This window comes from Ranitomeya imitator, chromosome 3, assembly GCF_032444005.1.
Source record: "Ranitomeya imitator isolate aRanImi1 chromosome 3, aRanImi1.pri, whole genome shotgun sequence".
Classification (NCBI taxonomy): Eukaryota; Metazoa; Chordata; class Amphibia; order Anura; family Dendrobatidae; genus Ranitomeya; species Ranitomeya imitator.
Genome location: NC_091284.1, coordinates 700,416,100 through 700,439,001, shown reverse-complemented (window position 1 = coordinate 700,439,001; position 22,902 = coordinate 700,416,100). Strand labels below are relative to the sequence as shown.

The following is a 22,902-nucleotide window of genomic DNA, read 5'->3' as shown; positions in this document are numbered from 1 at the left end:
GCTTCCTCCCTCAGGTGTTCTGGTGAGCTCGTTAACTGCTTCATTACTTAACTCCGCCTGATGCTGCTATCCTTGCTCCTTGTCAATGTTTCAGTGTTGGATCTGAGCTTCTCCTGATTGTTCCTGTGCCCTGCTGCTCTGTATAGCTAAGTGCTTTTTTCTTTTTTGTTGCTTTTTTTCTGTCCAGCTTGTCTTTTGTTTTGCTGGAAGCTCTGAGACGCTAAGGGTGTACCGCCGTGCCGTTAGTTCGGCACGGTGGGTTTTTTTTGCCCCCTTTGCGTGGTTTTGCTTTAGGGTTTTTTGTAGACTGCAAAGTTTGCTTTACTGTCCTCGCTCTGTCCTAGAATATCGGGCCCCACTTTGCTGAATCTATTTCATCCCTACGTTTTGTCTTTTCATCTTACTCACAGTCATTATATGTGGGGGGCTGCCTTTTCCTTTGGGGAATTTCTCTGGGGCAAGTCAGGCCTATTTTTCTATCTTCAGGCTAGCTAGTTTCTTAGGCTGTGCCGAGTTGCCTAGGTAGTTGTTAGGCGCAATCCACAGCCGCTTTTAGTTGTGTTTAGGATAGGATCAGGTGTGCAGTCTACAGAGTTTCCACGTCTCAGAGCTCGTTCTTGTATTTTTGGGTATTTGTCAGATCACTGTGTGCGCTCTGATCGCTAAACACACTGTGTTTCTGGATTGCCTTCATAACACCTGTCATTAGCAAACATAACAGTACAAGGAGCCTAACTAATGATTCTCAATAGAGGGAAAGAAAAAGTTCTGACATCATTTTTTTTTTTCTCTGCTCTGTGTTCACTTTTTTTTTTCCCCTAGACATTTGGGTGATTCTGGACACAGGTGTGGACATGGATATTCAGGGTCTGTGCTCTTCAATGGATAATCTCGTTATAAATGTACAAAAAATTCAAGATACTATTGATCAGAAATCTATGTTAGAACCAAGAATTCCTATTCCTGATTTGTTTTTTGGAGATAGAACTAAGTTTCTAAGTTTCAAAAATAATTGTAAGCTATTTCTGGCCTTGAAACCTCATTCTTCTGGTAATCCTATTCAACAGGTTTTGATTATTATTTCTTTTTTGCGCGGCGACCCTCAAGACTGGGCATTTCTCTTGCGCCAGGAGACCCTGCATTGAGTAGTGTCGATGCGTTTTTCCTGGCGCTCGGATTGCTGTACGATGAGCCTAATTCAGTGGATCAGGCTGAGAAAAATTTGCTGGCTTTGTGCCAGGGTCAGGATGATATAGAAGTATATTGTCAGAAATTTAGGAAATGGTCAGTACTCACTCAGTGGAATGAATCTGCGCTGGCAGCTTTGTTCAGAAAGGGTCTCTCTGAGGCTCTTAAGGATGTCATGGTGGGATTTCCTATGCCTGCTGGTTTGAATGAGTCTTTGTCTTTGGCCATTCAGATCGGTCGACGCTTGCGCGAGCGTAAATCTGTGCACCATTTGGCGGTACTGCCTGAGGTTAAACCTGAGCCTATGCAGTGCGATAGGACTATGACTAGAGTTGAACGGCAGGAATACAGACGTCTGAATGGTCTGTGTTTCTACTGTGGTGATTCCACTCATGCTATTTCTGATTGTCCTAAGCGCACTAAGCGGTCCGCTAGGTCTGCCGTCATTGGTACTGTACAGTCCAAATTCCTTCTGTCCATTACCTTGATATGCTCTTTGTCGTCGTTTTCTGTCATGGCGTTTGTGGATTCGGGCGCTGCCCTGAATCTGATGGATTTGGATTATGCTAAACGTTGTGGGTTTTTCTTGGAGCCTTTGCGGTGTCCTATTCCATTGAGAGGAATTGATGCTACACCTTTGGCCAAGAATAAACCTCAATACTGGGCCCAGCTGACCATGTGCATGGCTCCTGCACATCAGGAAGTTATTCGCTTTCTGGTGTTGCATAATCTGCATGATGTGGTCGTGTTGGGGTTGCCATGGCTACAAACCCATAATCCAGTATTGGATTGGAATTCCATGTCGGTATCCAGCTGGGGTTGTCAGGGGGTACATGGTGATGTTCCATTTTTGTCGATTTCGTCATCCACCCCTTCTGAGGTCCCAGAGTTCTTGTCTGATTATCAGGATGTATTTGAAGAGCCCAAGTCCGATGCTCTACCTCCGCATAGGGATTGTGATTGTGCTATCAATTTGATTCCTGGTAGTAAATTCCCTAAAGGTCGATTATTTAATTTATCCGTGCCTGAACACGCCGCTATGCGCAGTTATGTGAAGGAATCCCTGGAGAAGGGACATATTCGCCCATCGTCATCACCACTGGGAGCAGGGTTCTTCTTTGTAGCCAAGAAGGATGGTTCGCTGAGACCGTGTATTGATTACCGCCTTCTTAATAAGATCACTGTTAAATTTCAGTATCCCTTGCCATTGTTATCTGACTTGTTTGCTCGGATTAAGGGGGCTAGTTGGTTCACTAAGATAGATCTTCGTGGTGCGTATAATCTGGTGAGAATCAGGCAAGGAGATGAATGGAAAACTGCATTCAATACGCCCGAGGGTCATTTTGAGTATCTAGTGATGCCGTTCGGACTTGCCAATGCTCCATCTGTGTTTCAGTCTTTTATGCATGACATCTTCCGTGAGTATCTGGATAAATTCCTGATTGTTTACTTGGATGACATTTTGATCTTCTCAGATGATTGGGAGTCTCATGTGAAGCAGGTCAGAATGGTTTTTCAGGTCCTGCGTGCTAACTCTTTGTTTGTGAAGGGATCAAAGTGTCTCTTCGGTGTGCAGAAAGTTTCATTTTTGGGGTTCATCTTTACCCCTTCTACTATCGAGATGGATCCAGTTAAGGTCCAAGCCATCCAGGATTGGATTCAGCCGACATCTCTGAAAAGTCTGCAAAAGTTCCTGGGCTTTGCTAATTTTTATCGTCGCTTCATCTGTAATTTTTCTAGCATTGCCAAACCATTGACCGATTTGACCAAGAAGGGTGCTGATTTGGTTAATTGGTCTTCTGCTGCTGTGGAAGCTTTTCAGGAGTTGAAGCGTCGTTTTTGTTCTGGCCCTGTGTTGTGCCAGCCAGATATTTCTCTTCCGTTCCAGGTCGAGGTTGATGCTTCTGAGATTGGAGCAGGGGCGGTTTTGTCACAGAGAGGTTCTTATTGCTCAGTGATGAAACCATGTGCTTTCTTTTCCAGGAAGTTTTCACCCGCTGAGCGTAATTATGATGTGGGCAATCGAGAGTTGCTGGCCATGAAGTGGGCATTCGAGGAGTGGCGTCATTGGCTTGAAGGAGCTAAGCATCGCGTGGTGGTATTGACTGATCATAAGAACTTGACTTATCTCGAGTCTGCCAAGCGCTTGAATCCTAGACAGGCCCGTTGGTCGTTATTTTTTGCCCGCTTCGACTTTGTGATTTCGTACCTTCCGGGCTCTAAAAATGTGAAGGCGGATGCTCTGTCTAGGAGTTTTGTGCCCGACTCTCTGGGTTTATCTGAGCCAGTGGGTATCCTCAAGGAAGGAGTCATTGTGTCTGCCATCTCCCCTGATTTGCGGCGGGTGCTGCAAAAATTTCAGGCGAATAAACCTGATCGTTGTCCAGCAGAGAAACTGTTCGTCCCTGATAGGTGGACTAATAAACTTATCTCTGAACTTCATTGTTCGGTGTTGGCTGATCATCCTGGAATCTTTGGTACCAGAGAGTTAGTGGCTAGATCCTTCTGGTGGCCATCTCTGTCACGGGATGTACGTACTTTTGTGCAGTCCTGTGGGATTTGTGCTAGGGCTAAGCCCTGCTGTTCTCGTGCCAGTGGGTTGCTTTTGCCCTTGCCGGTCCCAAAGAGGCCTTGGACACATATTTCGATGGATTTCATTTCTGACCTTCCCGTTTCTCAAAAGATGTCAGTCATTTGGGTGGTCTGTGATCGCTTTTCTAAAATGGTCCATCTGGTGCCCTTGGCTAAATTGCCTTCCTCCTCTGATTTGGTACCTTTGTTCTTTCAGCATGTGGTTCGGTTGCATGGCATTCCTGAGAATATTGTTTCTGACAGAGGTTCCCAGTTTGTTTCAAGGTTTTGGCGAGCCTTTTGTGGTAGGATGGGCATTGACCTATCCTTTTCCTCGGCTTTCCATCCTCAGACTAATGGCCAGACCGAACGAACCAATCAGACCTTGGAAACATATCTGAGATGTTTTGTTTCTGCAGACCAGGATGATTGGGTGTCCTTTTTGCCGTTGGCTGAGTTCGCCCTTAATAATCGGGCCAGCTCGGCTACCTTGGTTTCTCCATTTTTTTGCAATTCTGGGTTCCATCCTCGTTTCTCTTCAGGACAGGTTGAGTCTTCGGACTGTCCTGGTGTGGATTCTGTGGTGGATAGGTTGCAGCAGATCTGGACTCAGGTAGTGGACAATTTGATCTTGTCCCAGGAGAAAGCTCAACTTTTCGCTAATCGCAGACGCCGTGTGGGTCCCCGACTTCGTGTTGGGGATCTGGTTTGGTTATCTTCTCGTCATATTCCTATGAAGGTTTCCTCTCCTAAATTTAAACCTCGTTTTATTGGTCCGTATAGGATTTCTGAGGTTCTCAATCCTGTGTCTTTTCGTTTGACCCTCCCAGACTCCTTTTCCATACATAATGTATTCCATAGGTCGTTGTTGCGGAGATACGTGGCACCTATGGTTCCATCTGTTGAGCCTCCTGCCCCAGTTTTGGTGGAGGGGGAATTGGAGTATATTGTGGAGAAGATTTTGGATTCTCGTGTTTCTAGACGGAAACTCCAGTATCTGGTTAAATGGAAGGGTTATGCTCAGGAAGATAATTCCTGGGTTTTTGCCTCTGATGTTCATGCTTCCGATCTTGTTCGTGCCTTTCATGCGGCTCATCCTGGTCGGCCTGAGGGCTCTGGTGAGGGTTCGGTGACCCCTCCTCAAGGGGGGGGTACTGTTGTGAATTCTGTGGCTGAATTCACTCCTGTGGTCACAAGTGGTACTGCAGCTTCTGAGCTTCCTCCCTCAGGTGTTCTGGTGAGCTCGTTAACTGCTTCATTACTTAACTCCGCCTGATGCTGCTATCCTTGCTCCTTGTCAATGTTTCAGTGTTGGATCTGAGCTTCTCCTGATTGTTCCTGTGCCCTGCTGCTCTGTATAGCTAAGTGCTTTTTTCTTTTTTGTTGCTTTTTTTCTGTCCAGCTTGTCTTTTGTTTTGCTGGAAGCTCTGAGACGCTAAGGGTGTACCGCCGTGCCGTTAGTTCGGCACGGTGGGTTTTTTTTGCCCCCTTTGCGTGGTTTTGCTTTAGGGTTTTTTGTAGACTGCAAAGTTTGCTTTACTGTCCTCGCTCTGTCCTAGAATATCGGGCCCCACTTTGCTGAATCTATTTCATCCCTACGTTTTGTCTTTTCATCTTACTCACAGTCATTATATGTGGGGGGCTGCCTTTTCCTTTGGGGAATTTCTCTGGGGCAAGTCAGGCCTATTTTTCTATCTTCAGGCTAGCTAGTTTCTTAGGCTGTGCCGAGTTGCCTAGGTAGTTGTTAGGCGCAATCCACAGCCGCTTTTAGTTGTGTTTAGGATAGGATCAGGTGTGCAGTCTACAGAGTTTCCACGTCTCAGAGCTCGTTCTTGTATTTTTGGGTATTTGTCAGATCACTGTGTGCGCTCTGATCGCTAAGCACACTGTGTTTCTGGATTGCCTTCATAACACCTGTCATTAGCAAACATAACAGTAAACCTTCTACCAGATCATTAATGAATATGTTGAAGAGAACAGGTCCCAATACCGACCCCTGCGGTACCCCACTGGTCACAGCGACCCAGTTAGAGACTATACCATTTATACCCACCCTCTGCTTTCTATCACTAAGCCAGTTACTAACCCATTTACACACAATTTCCCCCAGACCAAGCATTCTCATTTTGTGTACCAACCTCTTGTGCGGCACGGTATCAAACGCTTTGGAAAAGTCGAGATATACCACGTCCAATGACTCACCGTGGTCCAGCCTATAGCTTACCTCTTCATAAAAACTGATTAGATTGGTTTGACAGGAGCGATTTCTCATAAACCCATGCTGATATGGAGTTAAACAGTTATTCTCATTGAGATAATCCAGAATAACATCCCTCAGAAACCCTTCAAATATTTTACCAACAATAGAGGTTAGACTTACTGGCCTATAATTTCCAGGTTCACTTTTAGAGCCCTTTTTGAATATTGGCACCACATTTGCTATGCGCCAATCCTGCGGAACAGACCCTGTCGCTATAGAGTCCCTAAAAATAAGAAATAATGGTTTATCTATTACATTACTTAGTTCTCTTAGTTCTCGTGGGTGTATGCCATCCGGACCCGGAGATTTATCTATTTTAATCTTATTTAGCCTGTTTCGCACCTCTTCTTGGGTTAGATTGGTGACCCTTAATATAGGGTTTTCATTGTTTCTTGGGATTTCACCTAGCATTTCATTTTCCACCGTGAATACCATGGAGAAGAAGGTGTTTAATATGTTAGCTTTTTCCTCGTCATCTACAACCATTCTTTCCTCACTATTTTTTAAGGGACCTACATTTTCAGTTTTTATTCTTTTACTATTGATATAGTTGAAGAAGAGTTTGGGATTAGTTTTACTCTCCTTAGCAATGTGCTTCTCTGTTTCCTTTTTGGCAGCTTTAATTAGTTTTTTAGATAAAGTATTTTTCTCCCTATAGTTTTTTAGAGCTTCAATGGTGCCATTCTGCTTTAGTAGTGCAAATGCTTTCTTTTTACTGTTAATTGCCTGTCTTACTTCTTTGTTTAGCCACATTGGGTTTTTCCTATTTCTAGTCCTTTTATTCCCACAAGGTATAAACCGCTTACACTGCCTATTTAGGATGTTCTTAAACATTTCCCATTTATTATCTGTATTCTTATTTCTGAGGGTATTGTCCCAGTCTACCAGATTAAGGGCATCTCTAAGCTGGTCAAACTTTGCCTTCCTAAAGTTCAGTGTTTTTGTGACTCCCTGACAAGTCCCCCTAGTGAAAGACAGGTGAAACTGTACAATATTGTGGTCGCTATTTCCTAGATGCCCGACCACCTGCAGATTTGTTATTCTGTCAGGTCTATTAGATAGTATTAGGTCTAAAAGTGCTGCTCCTCTGGTTGGATTCTGCACCAATTGTGAAAGATAATTTTTCTTGGTTATTAGCAGAAACCTGTTGCCTTTATGGGTTTCACAGGTTTCTGTTTCCCAGTTAATATCCGGGTAGTTAAAGTCCCCCATAACCAGGACCTCATTATGGGTTGCAGCTTCATCTATCTGCTTTAGAAGTAGACTTGCATACCAATGCTTTCCCATAGACAGTGAGGCTTTTTTTTACTCAATCATCCACAATCGCCCGGTTGCGCAATATTTGAAGCCTCAAAACATGCAACATGTTGCGTTCGCCGCACATCGTGAAACGACGCGTTCGCACGAGAACGCATGCAAAAGCATGTCTCTGCATACCCCATGTTAAAGATATGTATGCATGATGCATGCGGATGTATGCGGATCATACACTGCGCACAGTCATGTGAACCCGGCCTTATTCTTAATGGCTGCAGCCTTTGTTGTGCAGTATCATTCATAAACTGTAATATCCCAATGTACCAGTCTGTCAATGTTTTTTTGTTGATTGTAGGTTTTTATTTGTATTTTGTATGTAATCCCTTTTCACTTGTACAGCATCATGGAATCAATTGTGATCTAAAAATTAATAACAAGAATAAGACGACTGGTCTACTTGGCTCACCTTGAAAATGGCAAAAGATCCAGTTGGACGTGGAAGAGGGAGTCCCATCATGTTCTGGATCTGAGAAACAGTGACATGAAAAGCAGCAGCATTGGTGAAAGCTTTTACTATCGGCTCAGACAGGTACGTGGAAAGAAATCCCAGCTGTAGAACAAACATAATGACCTGGAGAGAAAAAGGCAGAATTACACCAAACGTCACTTTTTTTTCTATGCAAATGTTACTTTGCCCTTATGTTTAATTTGTAATTAAAAGGGTAAAATAGAAGTAAATTTTAAAAGGTTGAAGCACAATATCTATGTGAATTAGTTCAGATTTATGTTAAAATTGTAAATCTATTACTATGTGTCACATCCAATACTTAATTTACCATAATAAGTCCCATTAGAAAAGCAATGGCTGCAGCCATTCCTATTCTCTGAGCATATATTTCCGATTGTTCCGCACTAGTGAGATTTCTGTCCAGTGGGTGTCCAAAAAGATGTTCATCGATGATTGAGCCAGTCATTAGACTTAGCACAGCAAAGGTACCTAGGGTTGAGAAATGTAGGCATATATCAAAATGTGATTTTATAGGAGCATAAACCAAATTGAAAAGGAAATATACATTGAAGAGTCTGCCGGGCTCGGAATATTGATTCAGGAATTGAAATCTAATACAGGAATATTTTTTTGTTGCACTAGAAATGTTGTCAAGCAGCAATTTTAGATGCAGGTGCAATAATATTGCAAACAGCACATGGGACCTATCCATTTATAGGGAACCTGTCAGAAATGCCTATCCCCCGAACCATTTATGTGACTATGTAGGGCAATAGAAAAAAATAGCAATTTGATTACAAAGCAATGCTCCAGCAGCGAGAAATCACATTCTGAATGTCTGTCTACAGGAGTCTGGATTGGGGCGCTCCCACATGCTCAGTCACTCCCCGCATTCACTGCTTAGCTCCACCCTCCTCTGGTTGATTGACAAGTCATTGGCTATGTGCCAGAGAAAAATATCTGTCAATCAACCAGAGGAGGGAGGAGCTATGCGCTTTGCGGTAATAAGTGTCTATAGAACTATGCAATATGAATTATTGTTTGTTTTTTTTTGGGGGGGGGAACAGGTTCCATTTAAATCTTTAATCTTAATATTAGCATCTGACTATTTAGGCCTCTTATTTATTCCCATAACTGTAATAAAAAGTATATCGTTGTTATATTATGTATATTATATTATGTATTAAAAGGAACCTCTCCGTCATGGTTTTGAAAAGATATTCCCAACTGGGCAATTTATCACCCATCCACGGGCTAGGTAAATTCTTGTTGATCATTGGTACACCCACCGATCCCAAGCTCGGGGCTCTAAAATCCCTTGTTAATGAAGCTGTCATTGCTCAGTGTGTCTCCACTAGGACTACTGATGGTACTTCAGATGCGTATTCTTGGGATCGGTGGGAATCCCCACTGTCAGATCAGCTGTGATTAAGGAATGATCACTTCTGTGGATAGTGGTGCTGGTGCTAACCTAATGGTAACAGAGATTACATGGAATCATCCTTCATTATGTGCCTTCTATTTTCAGCGATATTTCCCTTCACTTCTATGGATGGTGCATATATTAATATTACAGGGCAGTCTATTCATTGGGGCTTTGAGATGAGATAGCAGCTTTCTTTCTAATGGTCTCACCAGTGGAAACGTGATGTCCAGTTCCAAGTAACATGTACAGTACAACAGGAAAGAAAGATGTATAGAGTCCATACACTGGAGCCACTGATGTCAGCAATGCAAAGGCCATTCCTAGAAGAGATGCATTCAAAAAATACCATTATAGTCAAGAAAGGTTTGTCCCAACTTTTAATATTGGATGTTATCTGGTGCCAAGGGATGACGTATAATTGGCGCGACCTGTGAAGCTGCTTAAGAACCAAAGAGCTAAGGGGGCGCACTGCCAAATAATGTGGCATCATGCCCTATAATGAGCTATTGGACTGCAAAGGACCCATATATAGTTCTTGCACAACATCCCTTTCTGTCTGTGTCTGTCCCTATCTGGTGCACTACCTTAAAAAAAAAGTTTAATGTTGCCATTGAATTAACCTATTCATATAACTGTCAATATTTACTTTTGTGGCTTAATAGTCATAATTTTTTTTTATATGTTCATCTGTGGCGCCCCAGGGTTATGGTCGTCACAGTAGCATTGCTTTCCTCACGGGGAGAGTGATGTTACGCTTGAAGGCAAGAAGGGATAACTGCAACCACGTACCACAAACATGCAACACATTCACACTCCAGGCCACTAGGGGGAGCTTTTGATCCTACTTGCTAGGTGACTCCCTATATATATATATATATATATATATATATATAACTGGTGGTCTGTAGGAAAAGTTAGTTCAGTCTTGCCAGGAAACAGACTGGATCAGTCTGAGGCAGAGGAAGGGTTTACGGAGCTGTGTAGCCGCGGTGCAGCAGTTCCTGGAAAGAGACATTGAGAAAGCCAAATACATTGCAGAGAGCATGCAGGAAAGCAAAGCACAGGAGAGAATACCAGGGGGAGACCAGCCCCGAGCAGGCTGCCTCCTTCTGAGGCACAGAGACCGGTAACCGGAACACCGAGGTTGTAAGGACCTCTATGACTTACAACAGAGACAAGCAGGAAAGCCAAACTTTAAGTTACCTGTCCGACCTAACACCAGGGAGGCACGGTGGCACCCCTCAGAGGCCGGGGTGTGCTAGAGTCCCTATAAACAGCCTCAAGCCACCAGTCATATGGGTTATGTCCTATCCTATCCGGGGGACAGAGAAAGAGAGAGAGAACATCTGTGAGGACCTTATGTGAAGCTTTAAGCAGTAAGGAACTACACCACCATGGCGCTAGAGGAAGGCTTTTGATTTCCACCTGGGTAAGGTGACTCCTAACTTGCCTTCAAGCCAACCAGACCCTGCCTGCCCTGTGATCTGGTGCCCTGGACTGTGGATGCTGAAGTCTTCAGTAAACCAAGGTAAAGAGACTGCAACCTTGTGTCCTCATTCTTTACTGCACTCCTCACCATCTTCCATCTACACCACGGGAGCCCTGGGGATACACTTCACCTGTGGGAAGTTATAGCATTTAGCTGTCATAGCATCACCCTAGAGGACCCCTTAAAGCAGTGTCGGTCCCCATTGACCGAACACCACAGGTGGCATCACAAACATAAACTCTATTCACCAAATCCCCTTTAAAGACTTTCCCCTTTTACATGGGCGTCCAGGGCTACGGACCTGGTCACCACCGTGACATCCCCCTGTAAACAGCGGACCCGATACTGGGTACCCAACGGCCCCAGTGGGCGACTCACATCAACAAACCGGTATCATAATAGAAAGATATTCCAAAAGCACATATTCATTAAAAGATAAGGCACTAGAGTCTAGTGTCCCCCATGGGGTAGTAATACCACTGTAAGTAGAAGGACCGTGCTGCTGGTACCTTTCTTGTGCTGGGTCCGGAACTGTTGGGGCTCTTGTTATGACCTGGTGGTTAGGAGCACCCGGAATGACCTGATAGTTAAACCTCATACAGGACGATCTCTGGGACGTGGGAGCTCTGCTGACCGCAAGCCCTAATCCTATCACACACACTAGAAATAGCCGTGGAGCGCTCCTTACCAGACCTAGGCGCCTCGTCACAGCCTAAGAACTATCTAGCCCTAGAGATAGGAAATAAAGCCTACCTTGCCTCAGAGAAATTCCCCAAAGGTAAAGGAAGCCCCCCACATATATTGACTGTGAGACAAGATGAAGTCACAAACGTAGAAATGAAACAGGTTTCAGCAAAGGGAGGCCAGACTTACTAAATAGACAGAGGATAGGAAAGGTAACTTTGCGATCAGCACAAAAACCTACAAAAGGCCACGCAGAGTGTGCAAAAAAGACCTCCGCACCGACTCACGGTGCGGAGGGGCCACTCTGCATCCCAGAGCTTCCAGCTAGCAAGACAAAATCATGAAAACCAGCTGGACAAGAAAACAAAGAACAAAATAAGACAATAAGGAACTTAGCTTCTGCAGGAGAAGGCAGGTCACCAGAGAGATCCAGGAGCGAACTGAACTAATGCAAAAACATTGACAGCTGGCATGGAGTAACGATCTGAGAGGAGTTAAATAGAGCAGCCAACCAAAGGATAAACCACGTCACCTGTGTAAGGAACCTCAGAAGCAGCAGCTTCACTCATAGCCACCAGAGGGAGCCCATAGACAGAACTCGCCGAAGTACCATTCACGACCACAGGAGGGAGTTCAACAACAGAATTCACAACAGGCTCTCTCCTCTGTTTTTCGGGGGAAAACTTAAAAGACCGGACCAATCATTGCAGGCTGAAGCAGGGGGCGTGACTAAGGTTTTGGGGACACAGCAGCGCGCGGAGACAGGCAGATTTGGCAGGAAGAGACAGCGCACAGCAGGGGAACGTAAGTGCTCTGGCCCCAAAGCATAGGGATAACACAGGCCTGCGCCACAGCTTCCCTACCACCGCTGCTAGAGATTGTGAGGAGAGACATGCGGTGTGCCCATTGGTCACCACAAAGTAAGGTGCTGAATGTTCTGGGATAGCAATTTCTACACGCATGCTTCCAGAACAAGACCGGGCGCAGGACTGCCATCTGCGCTCTGACTCACCAGTGTATATCCTCCGGGCCACGACGGGTTCGGACAGTTCTGTGGCTCCCACTCTTTCAGCTACGTCAGTATATGGACTAAGGGAAGTGTAAGGTACCGGAGACCAACCACTGCCGTCAGAAGATTGATCATCGTTACCTGCCGGATCTTATTGGACGAGCACCACGCTGTTATGGCTGGCAATCAGGCAACACAGCGTGCAGTAATCAGCGCACATACAGAGATCTGGCAATAACCAAAAACAATAGGACGAGCTCTGAGACGTGGAATCTCTGTAGACTGCAGTACCTGATCTATCCTCACACAACTATAAGCAGCAGTGGATTGCGCCTATCAACTACCTATGCAACTCGGCACTGCCTGAGGAGCTGACTAGCCTGAAGATAGAAATACAAGCCTGACTTACCTCAGAGAAATACCCCAAAGGAATAGGCAGCCCCCCACATATAATGACTGTTAGCAAGATGAAAAGACAAACGTAGGAATGAAATAGATTCAGCAAAGTGAGGCCCGATATTCTAGACAGAGCGAGGATAGCAAAGAGAACTATGCAGTCTACAAAAAACCCTAAAACAAAAACCACGCAAAGGGGCAAAAAGACCCACCGTGCCGAACTAACAGCACGGCGGTGCACCCCTTTGCTTCTCAGAGCTTCCAGCAAAAGTTAATAGCAAGCTGGACAGAAAAAACAGAAAACAAACTAGAAGCACTTATCTAGCAGAGCAGCAGGCCCAAGGAAAGATGCAGTAGCTCAGATCCAACACTGGAACATTGACAAGGAGCAAGGAAGACAGACTCAGGTGGAGCTAAATAGCAAGGCAGCCAACGAGCTCACCAAAACACCTGAGGGAGGAAGCCCAGAGACTGCAATACCACTTGTGACCACAGAAGTGAACTCAGCCACAGAATTCACAACACCACGCCAGCCGTGGCTGGTGCTATCTCCTGCTCTGGGACACCTGCGTCATGATAAATGTCTGACAGGATAAGTTAACCCTCAAGAACTGTCAAAACCTATTTTCACTGTTCTTTAACACCTGCATGTTCTTATTTTTTAACTGTTTACTATCCTCTGTTAACCTTTTAACTCCCTGCATGGAGTACTAGAGTGTTCATTGAAATTGTTAACCCTTGCTCTGTCCCCTGTCCGTCACTGCATCCCGCAACCTGCTCACACCACAACATCAGGCGGTGGAGTATTCTAAAGGACATGTACATAAGAAAGTAAGAAAGTGGAGTAGCAATACCAATAGCATAAAAGCAAGAATATTTAATTGATATATACAGAACCTTATGAAATGAAAGCCCAAAAGACTCAGAATGAAGCAAAAGGTTGTTTCACAGTTTATAAGGCTTCTCCGTAGTAAGGGGAGGAGAGGAGACTCAGTGGAGCTCTGTCAGCACAGCCCCAATGCACGTTTCGCGTGCAGCTTTATCAAGGGGAAGTGTCCACTTGATACAGGTTCTGTATATATACTGCTTATTATGCTGGATTACCTTGGTGGATCTCTGTATGTCAGTCCTCCTTATTTTTTATATATTGTTATATTACTTGTTACTTTTTTAATGATTTTTTTTCGAATAAATATTCTTGTTTTAATGGTATTAGTGGTTTATGGCTACTTCACTTTTCGTCTTATGTGCAAAGCTGTATGATAGACAAGTAATCCAAACGAAGAAGAATGCAGAAACACTTCCGTTATGTGACGAAGAAACCTTGGTTCTTTATTTCCCATATAAATTCATGGACAAGGTAATAATGCAGGGACAGTGCAATTAAATCTACCTGTTTTATTTCTGGCAAGCACCCTCCACCAAGTGACTCCACTCCAACAATGTGCCAATGATTCAGAGTGCACCCCTCCATACCAGTAAGTAACTCATTACATTTAATCTCAGAGCCATTCATTTTTTTCTTCTTTCTGGACTTCTATGATAAAAAAGTAATATTTTTTAAAGACATTGTTTACTTTTCTAGTAAAAGGAAAAAAGGAAGAAAATTCTTCTCTCTGCAATGAAAAATATCTGGTAACTTTTTTCTAAAACAAAAAAGGTAGCGGTATCCAGCTCCAGTTTAAATTAGAATCCTTAAAAATCAACTCCATGATGATGATACGGCAAGCCATGGTTTAGACAGACATGTTAAGCTTAATTTTTTATCATTTTTTAACCCCTTTACCCCCAAGGGTGGTTTGCACGTTAATGACCGGGCCAATTTTTACAATTCTGACCACTGTCCCTTTATGAGGTTATAACTCTGGAATGCTTCAACGGATCCCAGTGATTCTGACACTGTTTTCTCGTAACATATTGTACTTCATGATAGTGGTAAGAATTCTTTGATAGTACCTGCGTTTATTTGTGAAAAAAATGGAAATTTGGCGAAAATTATGAAAATTTCACAATTTTCCAACTTTGAATTTTTATGCAATTAAATCACAGAGATATGTCACACAAAGTACTTAATAAGTAACATTTACCACATGTCTACTTTACATCAGCACAATTTTGGAACCAACATTTTTTTTTGTTAGGGAGTTATAAGGGTTAAAAGTTGACCAGCAATTTCTCGTTTTTACAACACCATTTTTTTTTTAGGGACCACATCTCATTTGAAGCCATTTTGAGGGGTCTATATGATAGAAAATACCCAAGTGTGACACCATTCTAAAAACTGCACCCCTCAAGGTGCTCAAAACCATATTCAAGAAGTTTATTAACCCTTCTGGTGCTTCACAGGAATTTTTGAAATGTTTAAAGAAAAATGAACATTTAACTTTTTTCACAAAAAATTTACTTCAGCTCCAATTTGTTTTATTTTACCAAAGGTAACAGGAGAGAATGGACAACAAAAGTTGTTGTACAATTTGTCCTGAGTACGACGATACCCCATATGTGGGGGTAAACCAATGTTTGGGCACATGACAGAGCTCGGAAGCGAAGGAGTGCCATTTGACTTTTCAATGCAAAATTGACAGGAATTGAGATGGGACGCCATGTTGCGTTTGGAGAGCCACTGATGTGCCTAAACATTGAAACCCCCCACATGTGACACCATTTTGGAAAGTAGACCCCCTAAGGAACTTATCTAGATGTGTGGTGAGCACTTTGACCCACCAAGTGCTTCACAGAAGTTTATAATGCAGAACCGTAAAAATAAAAAATCATATTTTTTCACAAAAATTATATTTTCACCCCCAATTTTTTATTATCCCAAGGGTAAGAGTAGAAATTGGACCCCAAAAGTTGTTGTACAATTTGTCCTGAGTATGCTGATACCCCATATGTGGGGGTAAACCACTGTTTGGGCGCATGGGAGAGCTCGGAAGGGAAGGAGCGCTGTTTGACTTTTCAATGCAAAATTGACTGGAATTGAGATGGGACGCCATGTTGCATTTGGAGAGCCACTGATGTGCCTAAACATTGAAACCCCCCACAAGTGACACCATTTTGGAAAGTAGACCCCCTAGATGTGCTTTGAGCGCTTTGACCCACCAAGGGCTTCACAGAAGTTTATAATGCAGAGCCGTAAAAATAAAACAAAAATTTTTTCCCACAAAAATTATTTTTTTAGCCCCCAGTTTTGCATTTTCCCAAGGGTAACAGGAGAAATTGGACCCCAAAATTTGTTGCCCAATTTGTCCTGAGTGCGATGATACATCATATGTGGGGGGAACCACTGTTTGGGCGCATGGGAGGGCTTGGAAGGGAAGGAGCGCCATTTGGAATGCAGACTTAGATGGAATGGTCTGCAGGTGTCACATTGCGTTTGCAGAGCCCCTAATGTACCTAAACAGTAGAAACCCCCTACAAGTGACACCATTTTGGAAAGTAAACCCCCTAAGGAACTTATCTAGATGTGTGGTGAGCACTTTGATCTTTTTACTTCCTACAACCTTTCCTTCCTGGCCCTCACTGAGACCTGGCTGACACACACTGACATGGCCTCCCCTGCTGCACTGAGTTACGATGGCCTCCACTTTACCCACACTCCTTGCTCGGGCAACAGACATGGCGGAGGAGTGGGTTTCCTTCTTTTTAAAAACTGCTCCTTCAACCCTATCCAACCCCTACCCTCCCTTATCCTCCCTTCTTTCGAAGTTCACTCTGTCCGTATCTACTCTCCCTTTAATCTCCAAATGGCTGTCATATACCGACCACCGGGCTCAGCCACTGCTGTCATTGACCAATTCTCCACCTGGCTTCTTCATTTTCTCTCTGCTGACATCCCCACCATCATAATGGGTGACTTTAATATCCCTACTGACACCCACCAGCCAGCAGCCTCCAAGCTCTTGGCCCTTACTTCATCCTTTAGACTTACACAGTGGTCCTCCACAGCCACCCACGCAGACGGACATACACTAGACCTCATCTTCACCCGCCTCTGTTCCTTATCTAATCTCACAACCTCTCCCTTCCCCCTATCTGACCACCATCTACTCACCTCATCATTGACCTCCTCACCTGCCTCCTATGTCCAGCCACTACCACATCCTCACAGAAACCTTGCACACCAAGACATTCACAGACTCTCAAACTCTCTTCTACCCCTGCCCTCCATATCTTCACTCCACTACACAGACAGTGCCATTGCTTTCTATAACTCCACCCTCACATCAGCCATAGACTCAGTCACCCCTCTCATGCATGGCAAAGTGTGACAAATCAATAGGCAACCCTGGCATAACAACCTCACCAAAAAACTCCGACAAGCATCCAGGATCGCGGAGCTGCGTTGGAAAAAAACATACCTGCCAGGCGACTTAACTGCTTTCAAACAAGCTACACTTGACTTCAAACTAGCCCTCACTTCTGCTAAACAGACCTTGTAACAGGGTCTACCAAGCTGGGGTACCTCTTCCAGTACCACCCCGTGTTTCAGGAGGTCCACTCTGCTTTGGCTGGAGTCTGAATGAAGGACGCTGGCTGGAATTGCTTGGTTACATGGGCGCATATAAAAGATCACTGCTTCTCCACGTATTTCCAGTCTGACAACACTTTACTCACAGGACACAGAATATATCACACAGATACAGAGGACAGGCCAATAGAAAAGCGGCAGGCCAGACGTACATTACAATAGCCACAGGTGGCCGGAGCCTGCCGATATTTAATGTGGGAATTACAAAGGTGGGGGGCAGACAAACGGGGAATATCGTGTCCCCTCTGCCCAGGGGCGCAGCCTGTGGGCTGATGCATTAGGGACATGCATCTCACATGGAACCTATTATACATACATATAACTGCACAACATATTCTAGGTGCTGAGTGGTTCCATAACACGTAACAGACCTGTTTCACTAACCTTGCATCTTCATTATCATACAACCCAAAACAACTGTTCAGCACATTTAACTCTCTCCTCCACCCACCACTGCCACCTCCAACTCCCCTCATCTCTTCTGAGGAGTTTGGAGTACTTCAAAAACAAGATCGATCAAACAAGGCAAACCTTGACTGTTCCACCACCCCAACCACTCCATATACCAGACCTCTGCCTTCCCTAATAACGTCCCTCTCCAACATCACCGAAGGAGAGCTTACTCCCCTCCTTTCCAAATCACACCTCACCACCTGTGCACTTGACCCCATCCCTTTCCACCTGCTCCCCAACCTCACTAACATGCTCATTCCAGCCCTAACCCATGTCTTCAACCTATCGCTGTCTTCTGGTACCTTCGCCTCTGCCTTCAAACATGCCACCATCACACCCATCCTCAAAAAAGCTAACCTTGACCCAACTGCTATGCCCAGCTATCGCCCCATATCACAGCTCCTGTTTGCTTCCAAACTCCTTGAGCAGCATGTCCATGCTCAACTTTCCTCCCACCTCTCATCTAACTCTCTTCTTGACAACCTCCAATCTTGCTTGCGCACCCACCACTCCATCGAAACTGCTCTGACTAAAATTACTAATGACTTAATCACAGCCAAGGCTAACAGACAGTTCTCCATCCTCCTCCTTCTTGACCTATCCTCTGCTTTCAACACAGTCGACCACTGCCTACTGCTACAGATTCTTTCTTCCCTTGGCATCAAAGGACTTGCCCTGTCCTGGATTGCTTCATACCCTTCCAACCGCACATTTAGCGTTTCCCACTCCCACACTACCTCCTCATCCCGCCCTCTCTCTGTTGGAGTCCCTCAAAGCTCTGTCCTAGGGCCCCTAATTGGGGGATACCTGATCTATCTATTACGGTAAATGGCATCATGCTGTGTCCTGCACCTGAAATCCGCTGCCTCGGGGTAACTCTCGACTCTGCCCTGTCCTTCAAGGAGTCCAAACTCTTGCCACCTCCTGTCGCCTCCAACTAAAAAATATTGCCAGAATCCATACCTTCCTCAGCCCACAATCTACTAAAACTCTTGTGCATGCCTTCATCATCTCCCGCATTGATTACTGCAACACCGTCCTCTGTGGCCTCCCCGCTAACTCTCTTGCACCGCTCCAGTCTGTCATCAACTCTGCTGCCTGGCTAATCCACTTCTCTCCTCACTAATCCCCTGCTTCTCCCCTCTGCAAATCCCTCCACTGGCTCCCAATTCCCCAACGAATCCAGTTCAAACTACTAACACTGATCTACAAAGCCATCCACAACCTGTCCCCTCCCTATATCTCTGAACTAATCTCCCAATATCTTCCCTCACATAATCTTCGATTCTCCCAAGACCTCCTACTCTCCTCCACATTTATTCGTTCCTCACACAACCGCCTCCAATATTTCTCCCGAATATCCCCCATCCTTTGGAACTCCACGCCTCAACACGTCTGATTATCCACCAGCCTCGGATCCTTCAGACGGAACCTGAAAACCCATCTCTTCTGGAAAGCCTACAGTCTGCAATAACCATTCTGCTGCCTCACCACCACCCAAGCTGCCGTGTCACCAACTGCCAGAGCTGCCGTGTCACCAACTGCCGGAGCTGCTGCATCACCAACCACCGGAGCTGCAGCGTCACCAACCACCAGAGCGGCCGCATTACCAACTGCCGGAGCTGCCGCGTCACCAACCGCCGGAGCTGCCACGTCACCAACCGTCGGATGTGCCATGTCACTAACTGCCTTAGCTGCCACGTCACCAATGGCAGGAGCTGCCGCGTCACCAACCGCCAGAGCTGCCGCCTCACCACCGCCAGAACTTCCGCTCCCCCGACCTTCTGTCTCCTCCCCATTATCCCGTAGAATGTAAGTCAACAAGGACAGGGTCCTCTCCCCTCTGCACCAGTCTGTCATTGTAAATTTGTTTACTCTAAACGTTATCTATAACCGTGTATGTAACAGCTTTTCTCATGTACAGCACCATGGAATTAATGGCGCTATATCTATAATATAACGCTGGGAGCGTCACTCTGTCCGAAGCCTTTATAGACTGCGCAAGCGCCGGCGCAGTCTGGACCCCACAGAGTGACGCTCCCAGGAGATCGCGGTATGCATAAAGACTGAACGCACACCGCGATCTCCACTGGAGAGGCAGGGACGCGCCAGGAGGGTAAGTATATTCACCTGTCCCCCGTTCCAGTGCTGCGTGCGGCTCCGTGTTCCGGGTCCTCTGCCTGTGACGTTCACAGTTCAGAGGGCGCGATGACGTGCTTAATGCGCGCCGCCCTCTGACTGAACAGTCACAGCCAGAGGAGCCGGAACACGGAGCGGCACACAGCACTGGATTAGGGCCAGGTGAATATAGCAAGTGCTGGGGGGCCTGAGCTAGCGGCGATACCGGCACCTGACCCCCACAGCACGCCGGTGTCCCCGCCTGCTCAGGCCCCCCAGCACTCGGCGCCCAGCGACGATAGGTGAGTATGGTATTTTTTTTTTATATATCGCAGCTGCATACGGGGCATACAATATGGAGCATCTTATGGGGGTCATCAACCATAATGGAGCAGTGTACGGGGCATATACCATGGAGCATCTTATGGGGGCCATCAACCATAATGGAGTAGTGGACGGGGGCATATACCATGGAGCATCTTATGGGGGCCATAAACCATAATGGAGCAGTGTACGGGGGCATATACTATGGAGCATCTTATGGGGCCATCAACTATAATGGAGCAGTGTACGGGGGCATATACTATGGAGCATCTTATGGGGGCCATAAACCATAATGGAGCAGTGTACGGGGCATATAATATGAAGCATCTTATGGGGGCTATCAACCATAATGGAGCAGTGTACGGGGGCAGATACTATGGAACATCTTATGGGGCCATCAACCATAATGGAGCAGTGTACGGGGCATATACTATGGAGCATCTTATGGGGGCCATAAACCTTAATGGAGCAGTGTACAGGGCATATACTATGGAGCATCTTATGGGGCCATAAACCTTTATGGAGCAGTGTACGGAGCATATACTATAGAGCATATTATGGGGGCCATAAACCTTTATGGAGCAGCGTGTGGGGCATATGGATGGGAGCAGCAAATTACAGAACGGTGGCGCAGGATGGGAGCAGCACATGACAGAACAGGGGGGCAGGATGGGAGCAGCACATGATAGAATAGGGCAGCACATGACAGAATGGGGGTGCAGGATGGCAGCAGCACATGACAGATCGGGGGCACAGGATGGCAGCAGCACATGACAGAACGGGGGGTGCAGGATGGGAGCAGCACATGACAGAACGGGGGTGCAGGATGGAAGCAGCACATAAAAGAACGGGGGCGCAGGATGGGAGCAGCACATGACAGATCGGGGGTGCAGGATGGAAGCAGCACATGACAGAACGGGGGCGCAGGATGGAAGCAGCACATGACAGAACGGGGGCGCAGGATGGGAGCAGCAAATGACAGAATGGAGGCGCAGGATGGGTGCAGCACATGTCAGAATAGAGGCGCAGGATGGGTGTAGCACATGTCAGAATGGAGGCGCAGGATTGGTGTAGCACATGACAGGATGGGGGCGCAGGATGGGAGCAGCACATGACAGGATGGGGGCGCAGGATGGGAGCAGCACATGACAGAATGGGGGCGCAGGATGGGTGCAGCACATGACAGGTTGGAGGCGCAGGATGGGAGCAGCACATGACAGAACGGGGGCACAGGATGGAAGCAGCACATGACAGAACGGGGGCGCAGGATGGGAGCAGCACATGACAGGATGGAGGCGCAGGATGGGAGCAGCACATGACAGAATGGGGGTGCAGGATGGCAGCAGCACATGACAGATCTGGGGCACAGGATGGCAGCAGCACATGACAGAACGGGGGGTGCAGGATGGGAGCAGCACATGACAGAACGGGGGTGCAGGATGAAAGCAGCACATAAAAGAACGGGGGCGCAGGATGGGAGCAGCACATGACAGATCGGGGGTGCAGGATGGAAGCAGCACATGACAGAACGGGGACGCAGGATGGAAGCAGCACATGACAGAACGGGGGCGCAGGATGGGAGCAGCACATGTCAGAATAGAGGCGCAGGATGGGTGTAGCACATGTCAGAATGGAGGCGCAGGATTGGTGTAGCACATGTCAGAATGAGGGCACAGGATGGGAGCAGCACATGACAGGATGGGGGCGCAGGATGGGAGCAGCACATGACAGAATGGGGGCGCAGGATGGGTGCAGCACATGACAGGTTGGAGGCGCAGGATGGGAGCAGCACATGACAGAACGGGGGCGCAGGATGGAAGCAGCCCATGACAGAACGGGGGCGCAGGATGGGAGCAGCACATGACAGGATGGAGGCGCAGGATGGGAGCAGCACATGACAGAATAGGGGCACAGGATGGGTGCAGCACATGACAGGATGGGGACGCAGGATGGAGCAGCACATGACAGGATGGGGACGCAGGATGGAGTAGCACATGACAGGATGGGGGCGCAGGATGGGTGCAGCACATGACAGGATATGGACGCAGGATGGATCAGCACATGACAGGATGGGGACACAGGATGGAGCAGCACATGGCAGAATGGGGACGCAGGATGGAGCAGCACATGGCAGGATGGAGACCATATACCAATATAAATGCTCGCCACCCGGGCATAGAACGGGTTCAATAGCTAGTAAATATATAATAATGAATGCAATGAGAAGGCTGGACTAGGATTCATGCTGCCCATGGTTTGAGGAGCATGAATCAGCTTTAAGGGTCCCTTTAAACAGTTAAAGGGTATCTGTCAGAAGATTTTTTCCATATAATCTCAGGACAGCATGCGGTAGGGGTTAAAACACTGAATTCAATGATGTGTCACTTATCAAATTATCAAACTGTGTGTTGTTTACTTAGAGAAGGTTTTATCACTAGGACATTATCATTGCCAGATCTGATGTGCAGAACCGCTGCAACCAGTATACTAATTGCTGGAATCAGGGTCTCTTTTCCTACATTTAGCTGCTCTCAGATGAGATAGCAAAAGCCTGGTGACAAATTCCCTTTAACCCCTTAGCGACCGCCGATACGCCTTTTAACGGCGGCCGCTAAGGGTACTTAAACCACAGCGCCGTTAATTAACGGCGCTGTGGAAAAAGTACATAGCGCCCCCCAGAGGCCGATT

The 22,902-nt window shown here is 46.3% G+C and overlaps 1 protein-coding gene across 3 annotated transcripts in view; it reads right to left on the bottom strand.

The window, feature by feature from the left end:
• LOC138670853 (solute carrier family 26 member 10-like) overlaps nt 1–22,902 on the bottom strand; it is a 140,049-nt gene that overhangs the window by 96,468 nt on the left and 20,679 nt on the right. For all 3 annotated transcript variants that reach the window (XM_069758580.1, XM_069758581.1, XM_069758582.1), the window contains exons 2-4: nt 9,420–9,530; nt 8,113–8,273; nt 7,743–7,907 (exon numbers count right to left, since the gene is read on the bottom strand). In XM_069758580.1, coding sequence (XP_069614681.1) covers nt 7,743–7,907; nt 8,113–8,273; nt 9,420–9,530 — 437 coding nt within the window. The remainder of the gene's footprint in view (nt 1–7,742; nt 7,908–8,112; nt 8,274–9,419; nt 9,531–22,902) is intronic.